The following is a 25,961-nucleotide window of genomic DNA, read 5'->3' as shown; positions in this document are numbered from 1 at the left end:
CGGAGTCCGGCTAGTGTTTTACACAGCAGGATATTCCCCATGGAGAAAACAGCACGAGGAACCGGTTCTCGGTGCTTCAAGAATATTCTCACCTCAAGAGGGGTGTGGGACACTGGGATGAAGATTCTGGGGTCAGACCTAAAATGGGCTTCAAGGGGCCACAGGGACAGAGCAAGGGAGGAGCAGGAAGGGGAGGAAGGGCCTTATCTTGAGCTCTAAGACGACAACTTCCCTCTCGCCACCACCTGTCCTGCCCAGATGTCCTGCCCAGGACCAGCCATCAGAGCCAGAACCAGAACCAAGGACTCGAACAGGGCAGGGGGCAAGGGGTCCCAGCAAGACACAGTCCACAGCCCAGGGGCAACACAGACACCCTGTGATGGCCACAGACGCCACAGTGCCAGCAGGAGGAAGCCAGGACTGTGCAAGCCTCCCTGCGGCTGCTAAGTGAGGAGGCCGGGCCTCCGTGCTGAGTGGCTCCTAGCAGGCTTACCTTTTTATCTTCCTTAGTCTTTCGAACATTTCGATGGGGACCAAAAATGCTTTGCATTCCAAAGGCCTTCCTGGACCACTCCCTCTTTGGGGCGCTCAGCGGGGGCTGTGCGAAGCTGCCCTCCACCCTATAGCGGTCTGCGGGGATCTTGCTCATAGGAGGGGGCAGTGTGCCGCAGTTGACGCTGGACCAGCCGTCGGTGGAATCTGTGTAAGAGTCCTGGTCGCTGGCGTGTCCGCACTGCCACTCCCGGAGCACGTGGACCGGGAGCCAGCGCTGGTTGAAACCACAGCCAGCGCCCACGGTGCCCCTCTTGGAAGGGGGGACTGAGCTCCTCAAGGAAGCTGGGGGCACCTCCACAGGAGAGGCGGGTCCTAGGTGCTTGTTTAGGTCCCGGAACCTGTCAGTCTGATGAGCAGCCTCAAATGGGGGGCTCCCTTCGGGGTCCAGACAGAAGGGCCCAGTCCAGGGAGCACCCCAGGGCTGGGCACCCCTCCCACCCACACCGTCCCACGCGCTGCCTCCAGGGCCGTGTCTGCTCGAGCTCCCACCCAGGTCCACCACAAGGACCCGGTTGCTCTTCTCCTCCTGGTGGAAGTTCCCGATGCCGCTGTCACTGTTGCTACTGGTGCTGTTGTTCTGGTGGGCGTCGGCGTCCCCGTCCAGAAAGGCGCGGGCCCGCACGCCCTCAATCAGCTCACCCATGTCTCGGTACAGGACAGAGATGAACTGCAGGACGGGGAGGGATGACGCCGGGAATTCCAGACAGCCATTGGTGTCCGGGTCGGCCGTGCACTCAAACCCAAACCGCCGAGCAATGCCTTGGTGGATCTTGTGATTAAACAAGTCTGGGTCCACCATGAACACGTGGCAGGAAGTCCGCAGGGCGCCCTCCTCCTCCTGGGCCAGGCTCCCGTCATCATTCGTCTGCATGGTCACCAGCCCGAAAAATCGCCGGTCGTCCGGGCACACGGCGCTGAAGGCCAGCTTCTCGGCCGGGTACTCGGCCACGACCCCAGCCTTGTCGGTGCTCAGCTGCACACAGTCGTGCATGATCTTCATGGTCACCAGCGAGTGGATTTTCTGCTCTGCCCGCAGGCGCCGCATGCAGCCGCGGATGGCTTGCAAGCTGTCCGACTCCAGGTTGGAGCTCGTGGAAGGAAGCTCAATGGAGCCTAAGTAGCCCACGATCATTGCCACGTTTAAAATACTTGCATCCAATGCAAAATCGTCATGACTTTCTAGTCCAATGCTGAAAACCGAATCATCATGAATAACTTTTGATATTTCCTCCTTAGAAAGCATGTTGGGATTTGGATTATTTATACTTTCATGTCCAACATCAAATCGAGTTGCGGCCGACTCCGAAAGGGATCTTTGTTTCAATTTCAAGGGCTCTGAACTGCTCGTACAGAGGCTCGGGTTTTCAAAAATCATATTGAAAATTCCACCGGACTGCATTTCCTCCACAACTCGCTCTGCTCTGTTTATACCTAGTGCTTTAGAATCCAGCTTGGGCTTCAGCCAGCCTTTTCCTTCATACAGTCCCCCTTCTTCGTCACTGGAACAGGATTCGAAGCGGCCGACACCTTCAGCAATCACCATGTGCAGGACACCAGAGCACTTCCCAATTAATTTCACTACATCTTCATGAGACGCTTTTTTCACGTTGATTTCATTGACAGCAAGTATCTGGTCTCCAGCTCGGAGGCCCACGAAATCCGCAGGGCTCCCTCTCATGACGCAGCTGAGCACACAGGGCGCCTGTCCTGAAAGCGTGAATCCGTAGCCGGCCCTCCCCCGGGCAACCTCCACACTCCGCACCCTCGGGGGCGCCGGCCCAGGCAATGGGCGTTTGGACACCTCCCCAGCTCTAAACATTCTGATGAGCTTCCAAGACCAAGAGCACGTCTCATTGTTCCCTTGGAGCCATATTTCAGGGAATGCTTGATGCTACCATGTTTGCTTCTTCAAACAGTGCCCTAAGAAAGAAAAATGAACAGCTCATTATTAAAGAGCCCATCTTTCTCCACTGCTCACTGGTATTACCTAAACACGAAAAGATAATTCATAATAAAAACCACCACAGAAAGAGCCTCTAAGTGTCTATAGATAATAAATCTTCAAGTCAGGCTAAGAAACTTCCTTTCAGAGTAGAAAATGTCTCCCACAACTGCTACCTTGTTACCGCACGAGTTCCTGCCAGGCCCACCCGCCATGGGCGTGAGGATGCAGGACTGCTTCCCAGCGCTGCTTCCACACCCTGTTTACATGGAAAGAGTCCCTTGCTACTCAAAGTGTGGTCCGTGGACTGGCAGCCTGTCTGAAAGGCAGACTCTCGGGCTCCACGCAGAAGAAACACACCCAAACCCACGTTTCACAGGATGGCAGAGTCCAAGCTTGAGAAGCAAGGCCTGCTACAGGCTTCAGGTTCAAAGGCACCTGCAGAACACTGAGTCTAACCCCTTAGTTGATCACAAATCCCCTCACATAGAGTTTTCCCTCAGGAGAGGGGTCACCTAATATTCCATGACCCTCCCACATTAATTTGTTTTGAATATACTATGTGGGGGAAAACATATTAGCCTGAAACAACCTCAATCAATGCTGCAGAGGCCACCCAACAGGCTAGATAAAAACCACCACCAAAAAAAGCAAAGAAATGTCATATTAACTCAATTCTTCCAGGGGGTATAAAAGTATTGGTTGTCACTGAGAACAAACTTGTCAGTGGTCTGCGGATCACCCCCAGGCCAGTGATTCCCTGGGATTCCCAGGACTTAGCACAAAGGTGCACTCACAGCTGAGATTCATTACAGCGAAAGGATTCCACACAAAATCAGCAAGGGCAGAGGCCCATGGGGCGATCTCCCAAGGAAACCAGGCTCGAGCTTCCAGAATCCTCTCCCAGCAGGGTCCCACAGGACGCACTTAACTCCCCACACAGTGAGCTGTGACAACGCGTGTGCAGTATCGTCACCAGGGAGGCCCACTAGAGACTCGGTGCCAGGGTTTTTACTGGGGGCTGGGCACATGGGCACCCTCCGCCTGCCTCGTGCCCAGACTCTGGACTCCCAGAAGAAAGGAAGGTTCTCAGCACAAACCTTGTTGCCCACACAAGCAGCTGAGCACAGGGAGCCCCTCCTCATTGAGGGTGGTGGGCACCATCCTGACACCAGCCAGAGGCCAGCCTTGCACACAGGCCTCTCAGGATGGTCTCGGGCCTGCTGTGTACTCTCTTCTGCAAGACTCTTTAAAGATCACTTTAAAAAGCAATACAGTAAGTGATTGTGTTGTCAAGATGCAAAATAGAATATAGGGTATATTTTTTAAAGAAATAATTGTTTTAGCCCAGGCACGGTGGCTCACGCCTGTAATCCCAGCGCTTTGGGAGGCCGAGGCAGGCGGACCACGAGGTCAGGAGATCAAGACCATCCTGGCTAACACGGTGAAACCTCGTCTCTACCAAAAATACAAAAAAAATTAGCTGGGTGTGGTGGCGGACGCCTGTGGTCTCAGCTACTCGGGAGGCTGAGGCAGGAGAATGGCATGAACTCGGGAGGTGGGGCTTGCAATGAGCCGAGATCATGCCACTGCACTCCAGCCTGGGCGACAGAGCGAGACGCTGTCTCAAAAAATAAAATAAAATAAAGAAATAATTGTTTTAAAGTTAATAACTTCTAATAGAAGAGATTTTTGTGTCTTGGGATAAAGTTTCCAGCAATAAGATCATAAACAGATTTGAAGTAATTTACACAAATAAAAGCTACAGAACTAGATAAAGTGGAAAAGCTATTACTAGGTGACTCCAAAAGTGGCTTCAGTGATGACAAAACACGGACATACAATATGCGTACTTAGTAAAATTATGTTTTGATGGAAAAGAGTAAAAAATGAATATAAATTACATTACTCAATATCTAAGTAGTACTGTATTAATAATTTAAATATTAGGACTGGGCATTTAACTATTTAATGTTCATCATTAAAAAATAAATGAATAAGTGTAAAAGTTGGCCAAGAAACACGTCTGGGGATCTTCTTAAGAGGTGTGACAGGCTGGCTGATGGCCCCTGATACACCCACGTCCTCACTCCCAAGCTTTTGGATGGCTCCTCCCATCCACGTGACCGTGTGAAGGCTCTAGAGATGGGGAGAGTGTGGGGTGCGCCTGTGTGAGCCTGGGGTCAGAGCCAGAGGGGATGGCCACGTGAGGAAGGATGCAGAGACCGCAGGGATTCAAGGATGGGTCTCGAGTCCAGGCAGACGGGCAGGCGGTCGCCTCCAGAAGCTGGAAAGGTGAAGGAAGCAGACTTAAAGTCGCCAGAGGAACCAGCTCCGCCACACCTGCCATCAGCCAGGTCACACCGACTGCAGACACGAGGCCCCCGAAAACGCAGGAGAATGAATGCGTGTTGTCTTAAGCCCCCCAGTTTGTAGTAATTTCTTTCAGCAACCCCAGGAAACAAATACAAGGGGGAGTCACTTTGTCACGGGTGAGGGGAGAGGGAAAGCAGGACATGCGTAAAACGGTCTCACTAAAGCACGCTCAGAAAAGCCTGTCACACAACAAAGGTGCTGCTGTTCTGTTACAGCAAGTGCCAGCTATCACTGTGAACGGCCCCAGGACAGCAGGTCATGAAGCCTTTATGGCTTCCTCGGGGAACAGAACACCTCTCGGCTTTCTCTTCCAAACAGGAATAGATGCTGCCTCAATGAAAGACATGACTTCCCAGTTTATTCGCACCATCCGCCTCACACTGTGTGACATAATGATGGATAATGTGTTCTATGCAGTCCACTCAATTTTTCTACTAGACTCTTACTGTCATGGGCCTCTGCTTATTAAAAAGAAATGGTTTGTAACTTATGTAAGTAATATCTTATTATCTATAATCACGTTTATTTGTTTTTATTTTTTAGAGACAGGGTCTCACTCCATCGCCCAGACTGGAGTGCAGTGGCACAGTCATTGCTCGGTGCAGCCTCAAACTCACTCCTGAGCTCAAGCCACACCGAGCACACCCCCGTACTCGGCTAACTTTTTTTTTTTTTTTTTGGAGAAAACTGTATTGAGATATTCTAAGTCATTTATCTAATAGAAAACCACTTTGCATTGTTTCAGCTTGTCTTCCTTGGAACCTGTGGTTGCCCTTCACCTCCTTCTGGCAATTTAAATTGCTCTGATTTCGGCAGAATCTTCCCCGGACATCAGGACCATCTCCACATTCATCCCAGTCTTTTGAGACAGCTCCCAGAGATCAGCTTCCTGGTCAAGCACAAGAATCTCAGCGGCACCGTGATCATCCTCTCTCTCCTGGCCAGGTGTAGGACCCCGACTTTCAGGTGGTGGTTCCTCTAGTTGAGGCTTCTCATCACTGGGCTCAAGCACAGACCCAGTTAGCTCAGGGGCTGCAGATACCGTCTTGGTCTAAGCCTACATGCTGATCTTCCTTGCCAACTCATATTTCACATAGCTGCTTCTCGGTAGTGGGTGAAGAGTCCGGAACGCAGGAACACAACCCTCACACCCTCGCAGGTCTGCAATGTGAACCACATGGGCGAAGGGGCCAAGGAGAAGACACCCAGTGAACCTTGGCTAATGTTTTAATTTTTCTGTAGACGAGGTCTCACTATGTTGCCCAGACTAGTCTCAAACTTCTGACCTCAAGCAATCCGCCCACCTTGGCCTCCCAAGATAATCACGTAAGTTCAGCTTATAGTTTAATTGTTTTTTAAACTGTATCAATTAATAGTAAAGCTAGCAGAACAGACAGTGAAATTCAGAAGACCACGGGGTACTGGATTCCAGCTGAACTTCCATTACACCATCAGGGCTAGCAGTAAGAACGCCCGCTCCCAAGCCCCTGCACCTCCCAGGGACTCTGACTTAGCAAGTCTGGGGCAAGGCCAGGAAGCTCCAACCTCCCCCCACACACCTTCCAGCTAACTTTGAAACACCCTGACTGGAGACCATTTAACCCAGCCTCTTCATTGTGTGGAAAAGGGAACAAGGTCCAGCCAGAAGTAATTCATCCAAGCCCCGAGGCACAGATGGGATGTGACACGAAGGTCCCCACTCGCCCACAGCACTGCCACCTCCCATCAGGAGTCACCGACCACGTCACACAGGCTGAGTGTCCCTTAGAAGAGATTTTTGGGACCTGAAGTGCTGTGGATTTTTTCTGATTTCCGAACATCTGTATATACGCAATGAGATATGTTTGGATAGGACCCAGGTCTGAACAGGAAATTCATTTATGTTTCATACACACCTTATACACACAGCCTGAGGGTAATTTTGTACAGTATTTTTGATAATTTTGTGCATGAAACAAGGTTTGTGTACATTGACCCATGAGAAAGCAAAGGTGTCACTAGCTCAGCTATGCCTGAGGCGTCACATCGGTGTCAGAAGGTTTCTGATTCTGGAGCATCTAGATTAGGGATGCTCAACCCCTACTGTCACTCCTTCACTCATTCATCATTAAAAACTCATGGTGTAAAGAGGACAACAAAACAAAGAAAAAAAACTCAGGGTGATCTAGAAATAAATATTGCTGCCATGACCCTTTTCTATTCCTTTCCAAAGTTAAAACCTCCTATAAAAGGTCCTGTTCTGATAAACTCCTCCACTCATGCCGGGCAGCACCCCAGACCTGCAGGTACAGAGATGGGTCCTAGCCCTGAGCTACGATGCAGCAGGCCCCAAGCGAGGCAGGGCCGGAAAGACCAAGCCAGCACCCGTCCGCACTGACCATGCACACAGTGTGAGGCGAGACAGAAGCCATCCTCCGAGGGCAGAGAGAGCCTGGGCACACCGAGGAGAAGAGAGCGAGGCACAAGAACAGCACAACATCAGCAATCACAGCCTCCAGGGTGACCCCACGGGCTGCAATGGCGGCCGCCACTGCCAGGACTTGCTGTGCAGCGCATGTCATCCTAAACACCATCACTCTGAGGAAGGCTCTGTTACAATTCTCGCGTGCAGATGAGGGAGTGGGGGCACAGAGAAGCTAAGTAATTTGTCTACCAGCACACAGCCAATTAACAGCAAAGGTGGATTTGAACCTGGGCTATTCTTGGCTTACCCACACTTACGTGGATTCATAGAGGAAGGGCCTGAGACAGCAAGACACCACGCCACCTTCTCCAGCTGGGACCTGCCCCCGCAGGCGCCTGCCCACCTCACACCCTCCCATAGTCATCATGTCCAAGCAGCCTCCCCCACCAGCACTTCACAGTGCCCACAGCTGCGGAACACCCACCCGGCACTCCCTCTCCCACCACATCAGGGACACACACCAGACGATCTGACGCCTGCCCCGCAAGACACACCCATGCACACCCGCATTGGCCATCCCTGCATCCAGCCACCTCCACCATTCACCTGAGGGGCCCTCCAAGTCCCTGGCCACTCTTCCCAGACCTTCCCTGGACCCAGAGCAGCATGGACCTGCCCACCCTGGATACGGAAGGACATGGTGCCAAAGGGAGTGAGCTGGCAGATTCTGGAATCACCAAGGCCACTTCCAGGCCATTTTACTGAGCCACCAGTCAATATCTCTCCACACTTCCCTTCTTGGGGTGCGGCGTGCACTGGAGACAGCCCTTGCCTTGGCCTCCCAGGCCCAGCTCCTCCCCTGCACGGTTCCCCTCAGCAGACACCTACCATTCTCGGGTCCCAGCTCCTCCCCCGCACGGTTCCCCTCAGCAGACACCTGCCATTCCCAGGCCCCAGCTCCTCCCCAGCATGGTTCCCCTCAGCGGACACCTGTCATTCAGCAGTGTTGCAAGTGCCAACCGCGTTTGGGACTCCACGCAGGCTCAGGCTGCAACGTAAGGAAAACAGTCCCTTCCAGGAAGACCTCTCAGCCTTCAACAAAGAGCCTCAGAGGGCACAGGTAACCCGGGACGCAACAGATGACAGCACAATCCTGAGAGAGCGGCTGCCAGCCCTGAACAGTGCCAGCCGCTTCCCAGAGCTAAAGGCAGACAAGAATCTTCTAATGTAAAGGGCCCACCAAGCCCTGAGCAGGGAGATGAAAAAAATCCCACAAAACTTTCAGAAGAAAAAGACAAGTCTCACACAAAGGCATGAGAATCTGCCACCAGACACCTAAGAACACAGAGCCTGCAGGTGCGTGGGCCTTAAGCAGCCAGGTGGTGGCCTGGGGAGACCATCACAGGGCTGCACAGCCCACCCAGAGCACGCAGCACCACAGACCAGCTGTTCTCCCCATACACCTTGCACCCCAGCCGCCCGCGGAAATAAGTATGAATCGCTAGCCCCGCTCCAAGACTTACAATCTGCAAACAGGGAGCGTGCCTCGCCATTTCAGTGCCACGGCCCGCCTGCAGCAAGGGGAGCGCCGAGCCAACACGCTTCACATCTAAACCTGCCCCGAGCCCTGTGACAGCGAACAGAATCCCTCACATGGAGGACACAGCCTCTTACTAACGCCGGCTGTTGAGATCGTCACATGTGTTTCTTTCTGTTCACCTCCTGAAGTGCACCAGCCCTGTCTGGCCGAAAATTGGGGTGCTGCAGGCATTGGGAGGAACACAGCAAGACACAGACCTGCAGTTCCCCAACCAGCTCAGGGCCAGTGCCCGAGCAGCACCAGATGGACAGGCACTGTGCACATGGTCCCTGGGCCCGGAGCTGCCCGCACACCTGACCACATGGTCCTGGGGCAGCTCACCAAGGCACCACTCCAAGAATCGCACAAACACCGGCCATGCTTCCTAAGCCCCCGCACGCTTACTCTGCCCAGGCACCCCCAGTCATCCTGGTGAGTCTGGCTGGAACCCAAATACACCAGGTAAGGAAAATATGCCCTGCTCTTTCTAAAAGAATTTTTGGAACTTTGGGAAGAAAGAAGGAAGGACCCTTTTTAAAAGGACTGTTTGTCAGGCAGGACCTTCTGAGTGTAGAATTTCACGTCTCCTGCCCAAATACCAGGGCACTTAAAAGAGTTCTGCTAACACAAGGAAACAGGCTGCCATCTGTCCACACATTTCACAGTGGGGAGCGCCCTCTCCATGCCAGGCACAGTTCTAGGTACGAGCAGGGGCCGCGAGGCCTCGAGGCTGGCACACCCACAGCCCGGGCAGGTGCGCGATCCACACCTGCCGAGTGAGGGAAGGAGGGAAGGGTGCCAAGAACCTATTTGGCTGAAACATTCTTGACTTTCTCAAGTGTTTGAATGTAATTATTTCTGTGCATGTTTTCTACATTTTCTAAAAAGAACTTTTTTGTACTAAAAAAAGTAAAAGTAAGAGGGTTGATGAGGTTTTACATGAAGGCCATCGTAATCATGAATAAAATAAATAATTCCTAGTTTTACGAAAATCTACCTGGCCTTCTCTCTTCAGACCCACAGCAATCCCACCCCAGGCTGGCTCAGTGGAGACGGACCTCACGCCGTGTGCACACGCTGCCACAGTGTGGCCTGTCCCCAGCGGTGCGGGGGCTCATGTCCAAGACAGTCTGCCCAAGAGCAAGGCGTGTCAGCAAAGGCCGTATCCCAGGACCGGAAAAGCAGCCAGCAGCAACGCGTCGGCAAAGGCCGTATCCCAGGACCGGAAAAGCAGCCAGTGGCAACACATCCCATAAAGCTCCTAAGCTTGTGGGGGGAGGCAGTTAAGAGGTGTGAACGATGGGCTCACCCCAAACCCCACATCCATCAACAACGAACTTGGTCAGCACCAACTCAGAAAAGAGAGTGATGAGATGAGAAGGAAACCAAACATCAGAAACTGACGAAAACCCATCCTGGCACATTGCTTAGTTGCCTAAAGTGAGGGGCTAGAAAGAAGCCTCCAAAAAAGCACCTGGAATCCACCGTCACTCCCTGACCCCAAACCCCATCACCCCATCACCCCTCTACCCAGCCCAACCCAGCTCCTCCAGTGAGGGCTGTTGCTACTTGCCGGGCAAGTAACACAAGGCAAGAGCTGTGTTGTTCCCACCCACCAGCGTCCCCCAGGACATTCCCTACCCAAACAGAAGCAGAGTGCCACAGAGGGCGGGCTCAGATGCCCGGGACCACTCCCTGCTCCCTGCTCGGTCCCCTGCACCAGTTACTGCCTCCCCAGGCCCCGTGCAGTGATCCTGAGGCTTCGGTGCCGGAGCAGACCGACAGCCATTTGTGTTTAAGGAAGGAAATGTCATCAAGGCCAGTGCCTGACTGAGGAGCAGAGGGTGCCACATGTCTACAAGCAAGGCAGGACAGGAGCCCAAATATTCAACTCCAGTTATGCTAAAGAAATCTAGATGACACAGGGGTGGAAAGGCTGTGCCGCTTAGCGAGAGGGACTTCCCAAGTCAGCCTTTGCCCCCACACTCACACTCCCCATGGTGGAGTGATGCCTGCATCCGTCTCCTCGTCTCCACACCCTCCTCTAAACTCATGTCACTGTCATCGCACCTCCTGCCACCGACTCTTCTCTGAGCAGCCCATTGCCGGGTGGCCCCCAATGCTCCAGCCAGCCAGCTCCTCCTTCCGCTTCTGTCCAAGGCAAGCCTGGTGTGCATGTGACATCAAGGGAATGGTGCTGTGTGCTGAGGTACAACAAGATGGCTGGAGCCCCTGTAAAGAGATGAAGGGTGGGCCTCACAGCCTCTCATGGAACGGCCAGGCCCCAAGAAGCTTATGGGCATTAGTCCTCACCCTTCAGGACCCCAAGGCAGAGCAGGGCTCATCTCAGAGGGACGCCAGGTATGGTTTGTGCCTGATGGAATGGACACCAGTGAGACTCCCAGGAGGCCCATAAAGTTAGAACTATCACTGCCAGCTTGAACTACAAGGGTCAGAGGCAGTACAAAATAAAAAGTGGGTGCTGGACCCCAAAATCCTACTGCCAGGAAGCAGGCTGAGAAAACAACTCAAGTGCAAGCAGCTGCTGTGTTTCAGACAAAGGGAAGCATGAGTCAGAGAGGAATCAAAGCCTCCGAGGGCAGAGGGATAGTTATCAGTCCCAAATCATCACACTTGAACAAGGAACTGCCACCATCTGCCAGGCTGGGTCTTGGAAGCGAGGCCCACCTGAGGCTCCTTCCTGCCTCCGAACTGCCACCATCTGCCAGGCTGGGTCTCGGAAGTCAGGCACGCCTGAGGCTCCTTCCTGCCTCCATTTTCCCTCATTTTGAACAGGAAGGTCTGGCCTGTGGCGCTTGCCATGATGGCACCGTGGCTGTGGTTGGATGAGCTGAAAGCGTGTCTCTCTAGTTCAGGTCAATAGACCGGGGTACCGTGCACCCCAGGAGCTGCATCTCAGCCCACCTAGAGCCAGTTTAGAGGATAACGCGGGACTCTGAGCAGATGCTGTCATGGAAGGACCTTGCAGGGAGTGTATCTTGTACATGGGAGGGACATGAATCTCTGGGACCAGCAGGTGCACAGTGACAGGCGGTCTCTGAGATGGCCCCCATGACACCACCTCCTGGTCATCCTGCCCCTGCAGTCCCTCCGCTGGGGTGTAGGCTGGACCTAGCGACTGGCTTCTAACAAACAGAATGTGCAAAAGAGATAGGATGTCACTTCCAAGATGAGGTTACCAAAAGACCATGGCTTTCGTCTCGCTCATGCTCTCCCTCACTCCCTCTCAGGGAAGTCACTGCCTGGCTGTGAGCCGCCCAAGGAAGCTGCCCACGTGACAAGGAATGGATGTCTCTGGCCAACAGCCAGCAGGGACGTGAGGTCTTCCAACAGCGATATTAGCAACCCCAGAAGTGGATCTTCTGAGGCTGCCAGCAGCCACACAAGTGTGCGTGGAAGCGAATCCTCATCGCGCGGCCCTGGCCGACGCCTTGATCACAGCCCTGCGTGAGCCTCACCAGGACTCCTGACCCAGAAGCCTTGTAGCTACAGACACAGTGTGCTGCACAGCGGCAGCGAACCAACGTGCCATGTGATGCAAAATAGCTCCAGGGTCGTTTGACTTGCCGCCGTTCCTGCTATAAGCACAAAATGGTGCTGTACTTATATCTAGGTGGCAATGTATAGCAGGTAGTTTCAAAAATGGTCCCTGAAATCTACTCTGTGAGGAGGTGATTAAGGAAATCAATACCGGATACACCAGAGACAAACCCTATAGAACGGGGGAAAGTGGCTAAAAAGAAGCCGAACTGATCATAATCTCACAAGCGAAGTCTAATTATCCCGTTTTACAAATGAGGAAACCAAAGGCTCCAGCACCACGACTGGAGGCAGTTAGGATTCAAAGCCAGGCTGGCTAACTGCAGTCTGGGCTCTAGAGCGCAGCCCCAGCTGCCTCCCTCTCCACCAGCACACTCCCAGGAGAAAGCAGCCTCCCTCAAAGCTCACATTTCCACTAACAAAAACTACCTGGTTCTCAGAGTGTCTCAGTTCCTGTGCAGCTTTAGTCTCCTGAATCTGAATACTAATAACCTACGTTTAGGCAGCAGGTCAGCAGCCACCAACATTATGAGTAGTTTTTGAATAAATATGCATAGTTTTTGAATAATATATTAGGCTGAACTGAAAAGTACGATATATAAAATGTCCCAGGTCAGCATTTTGTCATCATGCATAGTTTTGCTTGGGATTTTTATAAATGTCACTTCTTGAGGTTTTAACATTTCAAATCCAAAGAAACCAAGAGGCTGAGCATCAGGGACACACACATTAAATGCCTCAATTCCAGCTTCATGGAACAAATGCACTTTCTTCCTCTTCCACTGTCAATCTCAGAAAGATCCCACACATTGCTAGGCAGCAACACAGCGATTCAGTGCTTAGAAGAGAATTCACTCAAAAAATAATGCAGTTTTTAGAATTCAGAAGTATGACAAATATGAATGATTAGGGGAAAGAAAGAAGAGGTAAAGAAGAAATTAAAGACTGGCAACTTTCAGAATGCTTCGTTTCTTTGAACACTTGAGAAAAAGATATATACTATTACAGTCCAGCAACAGTAAAAGGAAGTAGCATTCAGAAAGTCATATAAAGTTGAAGAAATAGTTGTGCTAACATCACACTAATACTAATCACATAAAGTGTGAACACTGGCTTTGGCTTCTGTAGCTCCGTTTTACTTCTAGAGAACACATCAGGGGCAGGTCTGTGGGGCGGGGGGAAGCCAGGCACCCAGGGAGACAAGCTGGCTTAGTTCCTCCTGCCTCTTGTTCCCCCACTACCAGGGCAAGCTCAAGTTGCTGAGGAAGAGGAGGGGGCTTCTCCCAAAGAGGGGAAACTCTGCAGGATCCTCCAAGGACCCAGAGTCCACGAAGCAAAAGAGCCTCCAGGCACAGAGTATCTGCACAGATGCTGAAATACAGCACTGCTGGTTCCAGTGTCCTCCAGCAAGGGCCACAGAGGTGAGATTGGGGGAGCCAGCAGGCGCCCTGTGGCTGTCACCTGTGTCCCCATCCAGTCGGAGGCCCTCCCACATCCTCCCTGCCTAGGTCGCCGTACCGAGGCTCACCTTGCATGGTGGCCACACCTCCTGCTGGACTCCCCGCTGTACCCCACTTGCCGGCCCACCCTGCCCTCACCCTCCTCCTGCCCACAGCTGCCAGCGCTTCGTCCTTCCCCACTTCCTAATCCCTGCCCAAGCACCTGTCCCACTGGGTCCAGCCTCTTGAGGCTCTCTCACTGGGTCCCTCCCCAAACCTCAACATTCCCCTCAGTCAGACCCACTTCCTCGTGGCCCCATGATTTTCCTGCTCACTCATTCATTCGTTTATTCGTTCAAGAACGTCTCGTGGCTTCTGCAGCAGCTCCAGGTGGGCAACTACGAACGGGCAACCGGTGACGGTCCCGAACTCCCAGGGCCAGCTGCCCCAGGGTCACAGACAGTTAGACAGCCCAATGCCACAGTGCACAGCAGGGCCACGCCATGCAGGAGGACACTATTTGCAAAAATCACTCTCTCCTGAAACGGGCCCTAACCCCTCCCTCCACGACTCTGTGAATCAGCTCACAGCCCACCTCCTACCTGAGGCCCCCAGTGACTCCTCCAACACCCCCAGCCTCCAGGCTCTGAGAACCTAGCCACAGAGCAGGGGCCCCACACTCCAGCTGTGCCTGTTCACTCCTGGGTCGCCTCCCTTCTCATGCACAGAGACGTCACCCCACAGCCTTCCGGGGCTTTCTGATGTGGTACTGTGGGTGCACACACAGGCCCCCCTGCAAGGGGCAGGAGGAACCACTTCTGTAAGCAGGGGGAGCAGAGCCCACCAGTCACAAGAGGCTGGGAGGGGCTGAGCATAGCGGGCCCCACCTGCCTGTGTCTCTGTGGTTTTGAAGGCCACACAACGTGAACTCCAGAAACTCCAATCCTGCAGAAGCACCACACCACAAAGACACTCAGACAAGAGTGGGAGCCAAGCCCCCAACCCCACCCACCCCAGACCACAACAGCCAGGGCCCAAAGCCACATCACAGGTGCCAACCTGACCCTGCGGTCAGTCCAGCAGAGCCTGCCCTGTGAGCTCACCCTGGGCACCGGCCTGGTGATGATCTGGCTTCAGGAAAAGTGAACAGGACACACGGAGGCCACAGCCCTCCAGGATACCCCCGTGCCCCACAGCTGATGAAACTTCCTGATTCCAGAAACAAACACTATTTCAGTATCTTTGGAACACTGAAGGTCAAACCTCCTCAATTCTTCCTTTCCATTTGTATTTAACTTTCCCTTTTTATCTCTACCTGATATTTACTTCTGTTTGTGGTTTTTAAATCTGCACAGAGTGAGACTGTAAATGGCGTTGCCAGATTTAGAAAAAAAAAAATACAGGATACCCAGTTAAATGTGAATCTCAGATACATGACAACTTCTTAGTATGAGTGTGCCCCAAATGCTGCACGGCAACACTGTACCTGGCAAGTCTAGCCCTGGAGAAAGGCTATGTTTAAACCTGGCTCATTCCAACGTCCATGTTCTTCTCCTCCTCCTTGCTGGCGCCTCGGAGGTCCCCTATCACCCCACCTGGACCTGTCACCTCTGCGCCCCCCACCCCTTCATTCCCTCATACCTGCTTCCTTGGACAAAACCCACAGTGGCAGGTAAAGGACAGGAAAGGACAAGCACAGCCCAGACCCCAGCCTCACTCTCCATCCCCGGCCCTCGGACCCCAGCCTCACTCTCCATCCCCGGCCCTCGGACCCCAGCCTCACTCTCCATCCCCGGGCCTCGGACCCCGGCCTCACTCTCCATCCCCGGGCCTCGGACCCCGGCCTCACTCTCCATCCCCGGGCCTCGGACCCCGGCCTCACTCTCCATCCCCAGCCCTCGGACCCCGGCCTCACTCTCCATCCCCGGCCCTCGGACCCCGGCCTCACTCTCCATCCCCGGGCCTCGGACCCCGGCCTCACTCCCCATCCCCGGCCCTCGGACCCCGGCCTCACTCTCCATCCCCGGGCCTCGGACTCCGGCCTCACTCTCCATCCCCGGCCCTTGGACCCCGGCCTCACTCTCCATCCCTGGCCCTGGCGGGCCTCTCCTTAGCCCAAAACACCCCAGAAAGACTGAAATCAATTTTTCTCGTCAACAAATGGGTCTTATTTCCAATCAGCCTCCTACATGTGATTCTCCTATTCACCGACACCTGGTCACCCACCTACAAGATTCAAGGGAAAAAGACACAGAGGGTTCCACCACTGTTTGTTTTGTGTTCACTAGGCCTGAAGGGGTCCTTTTGCTTTTAGTATCATATCCACTCTCAGAAAGACAATAAAATCATTGCCAATGTTCACAGTACTGTGAGCCTCTTCAGCACCAAGCATGTTAAGGACAAGCTGTGCCCCTGTCCTGCCCACAGGGCAGCCGGGGACAGACCCCATGTTACAGAGGAGGGCAGCCGGGACAGACCCCGTGTTACAGAGGAGGGCAGCCGGGGACAGACCCCGTGTAACAGAGGAGGCAGCCGGGACAGACCCCGTGTAACAGAGGAGGGCAGCCGGGACAGACCCCGTGTTACAGAGGAGGGCAGCCGGGACAGACCCCGTGTAACAGAGGAGGGCAGCCGGGACAGACCCCGTGTTACAGAGGAGGGCAGCTGGGACAGACCCCGTGTTACAGAGGAGGGCAGCCGGGACAGATCCCGTGTTACAGAGGAGGGCAGCCGGGACAGACCCCGTGTTACAGAGGAGGGCAGCCGGGGACAGACCCCGTGTAACAGAGGAGGCAGCCGGGGAGGCTCCTGGGGCCTAAAGCGCTAGGCCCCTGTGACCTCCTCACGTGGCTCCTCACCACCCCCAGGTCTAGGTGGGTGCAGTGGGGCAAACGGCAGCCCCAAAGATACCTGGGCCCAATCCCCAGAAGCTGTGATTGTGACCCTATTTGGAAAAGGATTACGTTAAGGATTCTGAGACGAGGCAATGATCCTGAATTTCCCCGGTGGGTCCTAAATGCAACCACAGTTGTCCGTAAAAGAGGGAGGCAAAAGGGAGACGCAGACCCAGAGAAAGCCACATGAGAGAATGCCACATGGGGACAGAGGCAGGGACTGGAGCGATGCAAACACAAGCCTAGCAATGCCGGGAGCCCTGGCAGCTGGGAGAGGCAGGAAGGGTCTTCCCCTAGAGCCTTTGGAGGGGTCACGGCTCTGCCACACCTTGACTTCAGGCTTCCGGTCTCCAGAACTGTGACAGGACCAGGGGCTGCTACTGGGCTAGCCCCTTGCTGGTGATAATTTGTGCCAGCAGGCACAGGAACTCCTAGGAGGGGCGGGCCCAGGCAGTCCTCCTCCTCCCAGGCAGTCCTCCTCCTCCCAGGGCCAACTGCCCCAGCCTCGCAGGGAGGAATCTGGCTGCTAAAGGCTGGAATCCACAGAGCTGTCCCTCTTCCACACGATCCTCTACTAACTCCCAGGCTGGAATCCAGGCCCCTGGGGTGCAGGGGGCTCTAGCAGGCGGGGCAAGCCAGCCCCTCACCCTGCCTAAAGTGCCTTCACTGCACTCCAGCTCAGCAGAGCCCGCGGCACTGCTCTCTCCAGCAGCCTGGCACACAGTGGGGGCCAGACCCAGATGCACTCAGTGAAGGCCTGGGCGCCTCCAAGGCGAGCACCTGTTCCCAGCAGCCAGAGTGCAAGCCTGCAGCGATGCCACCAGCACCATCGCTAATGGTGACCAGGACTCCCAGGTATCAGCCACTGCTCCTAACCATTTTCCACACATCATGCTATTTAAACCTCACAACAACCTTATTTTATAGACAAACTGCAGCGCAGAGTTAGAAAAGACTGTGGGGGTGAGGTGAAGACCGCAGAACAGCAGCCACAGGCCAGGCTGAGCCTTCCCTCCCACCCTCAGTGAGCCTGGAGGAGCCCCAGCCTAGCACACCTGCGTGGGGTCCAGGGGTCCAGGGGTCATGGACCTCTGGAAAGTGAAAGAAGAGCCCATAGGCCCTATCCTTACAGTGCTCGCATCAGAGGAAGGCAATAAAGGACGCACAGTCTCTCTGCCACCAGGCTAGTCAGGTTAGTTGACCTATCCAGGAAATGCATCCATTCTAGGCTAACACTTAAGATACGGAAGTCAGGTGTTGTTAGGGGAAGAACTTTGTTTTAGCTGGAGTGCTCACTCCCTCATCACTTGAACGCTCTATGAGAAAAACAAGCAAACTGCCAAAGACCAACGCCTGGCTACTAATCAAAGTGCCAGCAGCTCTATCCGTAAATTGACAGTCCCCACATTCTCCCATGCTGCTACATCAAGTTCCAACCAGACACAAAATACAAAAACCAACTCTGGGAGGTCCTGGAGAGCTATGAAAAGCAGGCAGAAAGTAGAGGGGAGTTGTCCCCTGAAAGGAGACAGCTGCATCAACTAAAACATGTGTTTCTAAAAATGGCTAGAGTACAGGTAGAAGTCGTGATCCTCCCAGCTTGAAGAGTCCAAGATAGGGCTTGGGGAGGGCAGGGTGGCTGAACAGTGAGGGGCATATCTCAGAAAGGAGGTCACTGGGGAAGAGGTAGTCGTGAGATCTGTTAGTAAATTCTGCCTAGGTCCTGGCCAGTGGTGAGCCATCCACGCACAGACAGACCCCAGAGTCCAGCAGAAGGAGGCGGCCGGAAGGTCAACAGCACCAAGCAGAGACTGCAGCAGAGATTTTCATTTGAGTCCAGACATTAACTTCCAGAACAAAAATCAACACTCTTCAGAAAAAAGAAGTTACTACAGTCATCATCTACAACGTCCAGTACACCATCAAATATGACTAGATGTTCAAAGAAACAGGAAGATGTGACCCATAGTCAGAAGAAGCCAATAGAAATTGATCCTGAGATAATGCAGGTGTTGAAATTAGCAAAGAAGAACATTAAAGCCGCTAGTATGTGTTCAAAGATTTAATGACAATATGATCACAATAAACAAATGACAGAGCAGAGAAATGGAAACCATGAAAAATAAGTGAAAATTCTAGAAATAAAAACTACTGTAACTGAAATTTTAAAATGCACTAAACAAACTTAATAGCAGTTTGAAGATGGTGAAAAATTACATATCCAAGAAGTTCAACAAACCCTGAGCAGGACAAATACAAAGCAAACCCTCCTAAGAACATCATAATCAAACTGCTGGAAGCCAAAAATCCCAAGAGGAGCTTGAAAGCACCTCACTATATAACACAAAGGAGCAACGCAGCTACCACAGTGACTGACTTCTTAGAGACAGCAAAGAGGCAACATGACGAGACTATGAAAAAATAAAATGAAAAGTAAAAATTGCCAGGTGTGGGGGTGCATGCTTGTGTTCCCAGTTACTCAGGAGGTTGAGGCAGAGGGATCGCTTGAACCCAGGAGTTTGGGGCTGCAGTGAACTATGACTGCACCACTGCACTCCAGCCTGGGCAAAAGAGTGAGACTCTGTCTCTTAAAAAAAAAAAAATTGAACAAACATCAAAGAGATCAACAAGATGAGAAAAAAGAGAATTAGAGGATCAACCTAGGAGGTCCAACCTCCAAATAAAAGTTCCAGAAAAAGAAAACAGGAAAACTGAAAGAAAATTATCTTTGAAATTTAAAAACTTCTATCCTCAGACTGAAAGGGCCCACAGAGTGCCCAGCACAATAAACGGAAGCAGATGCCATGATCAGGTTTCTCAGAACACTGAGGGAAAAGAGCCACTTCTATGAGCTTGGGGCAGGAGAGATCACACACAGAAGAACTGAAATCAGAATGGCATCAGACTTCTCAACAGCACGGAAACAAATGCAATGAAGCAACATTTTCAAAATTCCGAAAAAATCATTGTCTAAAATTTTATACCCAGCTAAGTTAAAAGGTAACCAGAGAGTAAAATAAAGATGTTTTCTAAATCAAGGACAAAAAAAAAATCTATGTGATGTTTCTTAGGTATCAAAAGAGTAGGACTTCAGCAAAACGAGGACTGAGCCAAGCAGAGAGAGAAGAGCAGGACCCAGCGCACAGGGAGCCCCACAGATGGAGGACAGCAGCAGGAAATGCGGGTGACAGCGGCGCAGCAGGTCTCCTGGAGACCAGGGCAAACGGGAGCAGGGAGAAGGCTCCCAATCACAAAGGGGTGGGGATGGGGCTAGTGTCCTGGATGCAATGAAAAACAAACCATTTTGATAGGTGGGTGATTAGAAGATGCTAATCCACAGGGCTGTGTGAGAGGACCTGTGCTCAGGGCACTCCTTGGCTCAGTAATGAGCAATGCTTACAGTCACACAAGAGCAAGGACTATAGATTTCACCAAAAATGGCGATGTGATTAGGATGGCACATAGAGGGACAGGGAGGCTGGTGGGACAGAGGAGAGCTAAACCTCTCCTCGGCCTTTGGGAGAAATAAAAAAATAATGTCTAAAACAAACTTTAAAGGAGCAGCTTTAACAGCAGTAAATGCCTGAGAAAACAGACCACTTAGGACCCGCCTCTGGGGGCTGGGGCCAGGCTGGTCAGGAGAATGCCTACGACTGGACGCTTCGATCCACAGACTCAGCCCTTTTTCAGGCGTGCTGCAAGGACAACTAAGGTCACTGCTAAGGGACACAAAGAGGTAGGAAAAGATATGTGAGTAGAGTGTGTATGCGTATCGGGTATCACCATGATTACAGAGTTGGGGATAGCCAAGTCCATGGAAAAGCAGAAAGAAAAGAAAAACAGAAAGAACAAACTAGATGTTTCTTTTCTCTTTCACTGAAGTCCAGACCTTAAAAGATATGGAAGAAGGGAACTTCTAACACAAGAGTTCCTTGCCTAGAGCCTGAGGCAAGAGGCTCCTTCATGGAAGAATCTAGGCAACTTCTGCAACGGTGGCCCCCAAAAACCACAGGTAAAACTGCATGAGCACTGTGTGGAGTATCTAGCTTGGAAATGGTAATGACCCCACCTCCTAAAAAGGCACAGCATGAGTGACCTCCCACAACCTCTCATGACTGGGGCTTACATCCTGAGCAAGGCTTGTCTTCCTTCCCAGGACACCTGCTTCCAGGACGGCTCCCACCTCTCCCCGACGGCAGGGAAGTGAAACCACAGGGACCTTCCCTGGACAAACCCTGCCCATCCCGGGGAAGACGCATGAGATGGCTGCTCCTCACACACAATGGGAAAAGTGAAGTCATTTCCAAGACAAGTGAGGAGCCTGCTGTAGGCTGAATAGCGATCCCCAAAGATATCCAGGCCCTAATCCCTGAGACTGTGAAAGTTATACAGCAATACAGATCTGCAGATGTGAGTAAACTAAGGCTCCCAGGAGGAGGAGATTATCCTGGACATTTGAAGATGGCAGAGGAAGACAGAGGCTAGGCGCGGTGGCTCGTGCCTGCAATCCCAACCCTTTGAGAAGCTAAGGCAGGAGGATCACTTGAGGCTAAGAGTTCAAGATCAGCCTGGGCAACATAGTGAGACCCCATCTCTACCAAAAAAAAAAAAAAGAGAAAAAATTAGCTGGGCATGGTGGCACATGCCTGGGGTCCCAGCTACTCAAGAGGCTGAGGCAGGAGGATGGCTTGAGCCAGGAGTTCAAGGCTGCAGTGAGCAATGATTGTGCCACCGCACTCCACCTGGGCAACAAAGTGAGACCCTGTCTCTAAAAAGAGAAAATAAAGAGAAGGAGAAAGACAGCGATGTTACAATGGAAGCAAGGCAGGAGCCGGGAGCCAAGGAATGAGGCCAGCCCCCAAAAGCTGACCAGGGGGGTGAACGGCTCTCCTGCAGCCTCCAGAAGCTGACCGGGGCGGGCAAACGGTTCTCCTCCAGTGCCTCGGGAGGGGGCTTGGCCAGCTGACGATGACACCAGTTTCAGCCCAACTAGGGGGAACAAACTTTTGCCATTTTCAGCCACTAAGTGAGTGGTGCTTTGTTACACAGCAATAGGAAACTCATACAACTGGGAAGGGAAATATTTCTAGGAATTCCATCAAATTCAAATAAAATGTAAAATGGTCTGGGCTTTAGGATTTTGTGTGCTTGAAGCCCCGCATGTGTTAAGTCGTAACTAATGAGTTGTTTATTCCTTCAGCCTGTTTTTTGTTGTTGTTGGTTTGTCTTTGTTTTTGAGATGGAGTTTTTTGTTTTTTGGGGTTTTTTTTGTTTTTTTGGTTTTTTTTTTTTGAGACAGAGTTTTGCTCCTCACCCAGGCTGGAGTGCAATGGCGCAATCTTGGCTCACTGCAACCTCCGCCTCCCAGGTTCAAGCGATTCTTCTGTCTCAGCCTCCTGAGTAGCTGGGATTACAGGCGTGTGCCACCACACCCGGATAATTTTGTATTTTTAGTAGAGACGGGGTTTCACCATGTTGGCCAGGCTGGTCTCGAACTCCTGACCTCAGGTGATCCACCTGCCTCGGCCTCCCAAAGTGCTAGTATTACAGGCGTAAGTCACCACACCCAGCCCAGCCTGATTGTTTTGCTTGGCCAGTCTCAGACAAAAATAAAGGTCCAAAGACAATGTGATCCGCACACTGCCAACCAGGCCCGCACAGCCCGCTCAGCCCCCTTCCATCAGCCTGAAGCGCTGACTTCCGGCAGCCTCAGCCTGTCCTCCATCTCCTCTACCTCCCGACCTTCCCACAGCAGCAGCCAGGCTGGCTGGGTCCCCAGCTGTCACCTCTGGGCCCTCACCACCTCCAGGACCTCACTGAGTCCCAGCTCCCAGCGCCACAGGTCTCCTCAGCCTGGCCACCCCTTCTTCCCCAAGACCCTCATTCTAAACAGGGCAGAAAGGGAGCCAGCCCTTGACCCTGGATTCCCTCCTCTTTGCCGTCCCCGTCCAGTGCCTCCCTCCCACCTCCTCACCCTCCCCATGACATGCCCTCAGGCCGCACCGCCCCTGCCCTCTCCTGAGCACTCCACAGGTCAGTACTGCACCTCCAGTCCAGGTCGAGGCGCCTTTCCTCCGCCCTTGTCTTTGTCAACCTCCCTGAGACCTCCGGTCACCACTGCCCTGTCACTCCTCCCTCTGCTCTGCCAGTCACAGAGGCATCCGCATCATTGCAGTTACCAGGGCTAGAAATGTAAGCCTGTCTGAGGGCAGGTTCCAGCCTCAGAGACAACGCTGGACTTGCAGTTTTAAGAAAAAGACCCAGACAGGGGTGCACCAACTTGTGCAGGCTCAGCCACCCCACTGCCCTTGCCTGAGCCCCTGCCCTCAGCCAACATGGACTCCCCCACCTGCGGAGCATCCAGCTGAGGCACCACGCAGGGCCTGCGCACCCGATACCCATCATCTCAAGTCCCCAGAAGCACTGGCCACGATGGACCTTTTTATATCGCTTTTTCAGGGGAAGAAACTTCACACTGTGACGATTAGTTTCTAAAGTGAAATATAAACTGGTTCCCCCTTACTCAGAATCGCTCTGCCCTCCCCACGTTGCCTTCTCTAGGGGCAGGCCTCAGCCTCTTCTCTAGGGGAAGGCCAGCAGGACTCCACCACGGCAGCCCTTACTGCCCGAAGCCGCCGCTCTGCCCTCCTTGGTAGTCTCCTTGCTGTGAATGGTGGGGCTGCTGCCTTGCCTGGGAAGGCTCCCCAGCGCCCCTTCTGTGCAGGCCTTGCCGGCCATCCTGCACGTCCCTGTGGCCTCAGAAGGGCCCTGCACAGGACAGCATGGACCACGCTGAGGACTTCAGACAAAGACACTCTTAGCCCTTGCGGCAGCCCCAAAGACAGGTCCAATGAGGAAACTCAGGCACAGAGAAGGTGGTCACCTGCCCAGGGACACATTCCCAGCAAGTGACCAGGCAGGTGAGAGGCCAGGTGGTCCTGTCTGTCCACACTCCACGGCTCTGGGCTCCCTCTCTGTTCACCCTCCACTGTCTACACTTCATGGCTCGGGGCCCCCTATCTGTCTACACTCCACGGCTCTGTCTACACTCCACGGCGATGGGCCCCTTCTCTGTCCACACTCCACTGTCTACACTCCACGGCTCTGGACCCCCTGTCTACACTCCACAGTCGACATTCCACGGCTCTGGGCCCCTTCTCTGTCTGCACGGCTATGAGACTCTCTCTGTCTACACTCCACAGCTATGGGTCCCCTCTCTGTCTACACTCCACGGCTCTGGGCCCCCTCTCTGTCTACACTCCACAGCTCTGGGCCCCCTCTCTGTCCACACTCCACAGCTCTGGGCCCCCTCTCTGTCTACACTCCACGTTTATACTCCATGGCTCTGGGCCCCCTTTCTGTCTACACTCCACAGCTCTGGGTCCCCTCTCTGTCCCCACTCCACAGCTTTGGGCCCTCTCTCCGTCTACACCGCACGGCTCTGGGACCCCTCTGTCTATACTGCACAATCGCGGCACCACGGCTGAGCCGACCCCAGGTCGCTGCAGTGGATCTGGAGTTCGGGTCTCGGGAGGCAGCTTCTGCCCTAACAAAGCGGCCGCTCGTGAAGTCCGACGACGGAATCTTCCCAGCGCTCCCGGGCGCTCCTCGCCCACGGGACCCCTGCCCGGCGCCGCCCCCGGGTCCCGCCAAGGGCCCGGGCGGGCCTCACAGCGCGGGGCCCCAGGAGGCCGCGCACCCGCCCGGCCGGAGGCCCCACAGGCCCGCGCCCCGCGCCGCCCGCCCCCGCCCCGCCCCGCCCCGCCCCGCCCCGCGCCGGGCCCGGGACCAGGAGCCTGAGTCAGGCCGGCGAACAAAAGGCAGGGCGGGCGGGCGGCGACCCCGAGGGGACGGGCGCCGCGCAGGGCTGGTCGGGGTCGGCCGGGAGGCGGAGGGCGCGGGCGCGCGCCCCGGAGACGAAAGAAAGAGCGGAGACGGCGCGCCCGGCCCCCGCCCTGGCCCCGCACACCTACCGGGCCGCGCCGCTCGCTCCCGCTCCAGGCGCTCCGGCCCGCGCCACCGCCCGCGCGCGCAACGGTCGCCTCAGCAGCCACCGCCTCCCGGGGTCGAGGCGGGGGCGGGGCCGGGGCCGGAGGAGGGGCGGGGACGGGAGGGGCGGGGACGGGGAGGGGCGGGGAGAACTTAAAGTAAGGCGGGGCCAAGGGGGTGGGGTTGGGGCGGGGTAATTCGGGGGCGGGGAATGGGGCGGGGCGAGAGCCTGCGCGTCGGGACAGCGTGGTAATGGGACTGCCAGGGAAGCGGGGATGGGAAGAAGCGAGGGGCGGGGCCTCCACGGCGGGGGGCGGGACTTCCGTTGGGGGCGCGGCGGCCCTGGTGCGCTCGGTGTGGACTCGCGCTGGCAGCGCCCTGGCGCTGGGAGCGACTGCGTTCCCGCACCTGGTTTTCTCTGCCTCCGCCGGCCCGGGACACCCTGCGAAGGGCAGGTCGGTGTGGCCGGGAGGAGCCGCCCCTGCCTGGGCTGTCTCTGTCCTTCGCCGTCGGTGTCCGAGGAAGTCCGGCTCCCGTTGGGTCTCGGTGCCCGGGAAACCTGGGTGTGGGGAGTCAGGCCCCGGCGCCCTGGCTTTTCGGCTGGGCAGATGTCCGGAGCTGGCGGCAGCCTCGGAGGCGGCGTGAGTTCCCGCAGCGAAGCCACGGGGACAGCCAGGAAAGGCCGTTCCCTCCGGGCCCCGGGACGCCCGCGAAGGCGGCGCAGTGACTGCGGCGTCCAGCGGGTCTGCCTCTCCCGGAGCGTGGGCAGCAGCGGGGGCGGGACCGGAGGCACCGCTGGCACGAGAGGGGGAGCTGCCCGGCCCCGGCCTGCGCCTCTGGCCGTGTCCCCGCCGCCGCCTTCACCCCTTAGGCAGGGGTTCCTTCCTCACCCTCTTGGTGTCTTCCTTCCCAGGCGCTGGGTCTCCCTGCCCCTTCCTTCCTGCCTTCCCCTCATTTTCTCCCGCCGCCTTTTTCCCTCGAGACGCATCCCTCGCTGCTGTTCATGCTCCAGCCCTGCCGCCCGCCCAGGGACTCGGCCCCTCTCGGGTTTGCTTCTCTCCTGTCACCTGCCTTGATGGACTCAAAACGCTTCCCCTCCGTCCCCGCCACCGCCCCGTACTTTCTTGGCAGCTCTCCATCATCTAGTCTTTTGTGATTAGTTTGGATCCCAGGAGGAAACCAATGGCATTCTCAGTGGGACAATTAAGAGTCCAGCAGGGCT

General features: G+C 54.4%; 1 protein-coding gene and 1 pseudogene across 4 annotated transcripts in view; both read right to left on the bottom strand.

The window, feature by feature from the left end:
* RGS12 (regulator of G protein signaling 12) overlaps nucleotides 1–24,831 on the bottom strand; it is a 148,313-nt gene extending 123,482 nt beyond the window's left edge. For all 4 annotated transcript variants that reach the window (XR_008502063.2, XM_054484919.2, XM_054484920.2 and 1 more), the window contains exons 1-2: nucleotides 24,724–24,831; nucleotides 494–2,475 (exon numbers count right to left, since the gene is read on the bottom strand). Coding sequence is in view for 3 of the 4 variants with exons in the window: in XM_054484919.2 (XP_054340894.1) it covers nucleotides 494–2,374 (1,881 nt within the window). In the remaining variant the exon portion in view is untranslated. The remainder of the gene's footprint in view (nucleotides 1–493; nucleotides 2,476–24,723) is intronic.
* LOC129034983 (X antigen family member 3-like) lies at nucleotides 5,231–6,112 on the bottom strand (annotated as a pseudogene).
* Nucleotides 24,832–25,961: the final 1,130 nt, after the last annotated feature.

This window comes from Pongo pygmaeus, chromosome 3, assembly GCF_028885625.2.
Source record: "Pongo pygmaeus isolate AG05252 chromosome 3, NHGRI_mPonPyg2-v2.0_pri, whole genome shotgun sequence".
NCBI classification, from domain to species: domain Eukaryota; kingdom Metazoa; phylum Chordata; class Mammalia; order Primates; family Hominidae; genus Pongo; species Pongo pygmaeus.
Note: the sequence above shows the minus strand (reverse complement) of the source record. Positions and strands in the feature narration are given on the sequence as shown.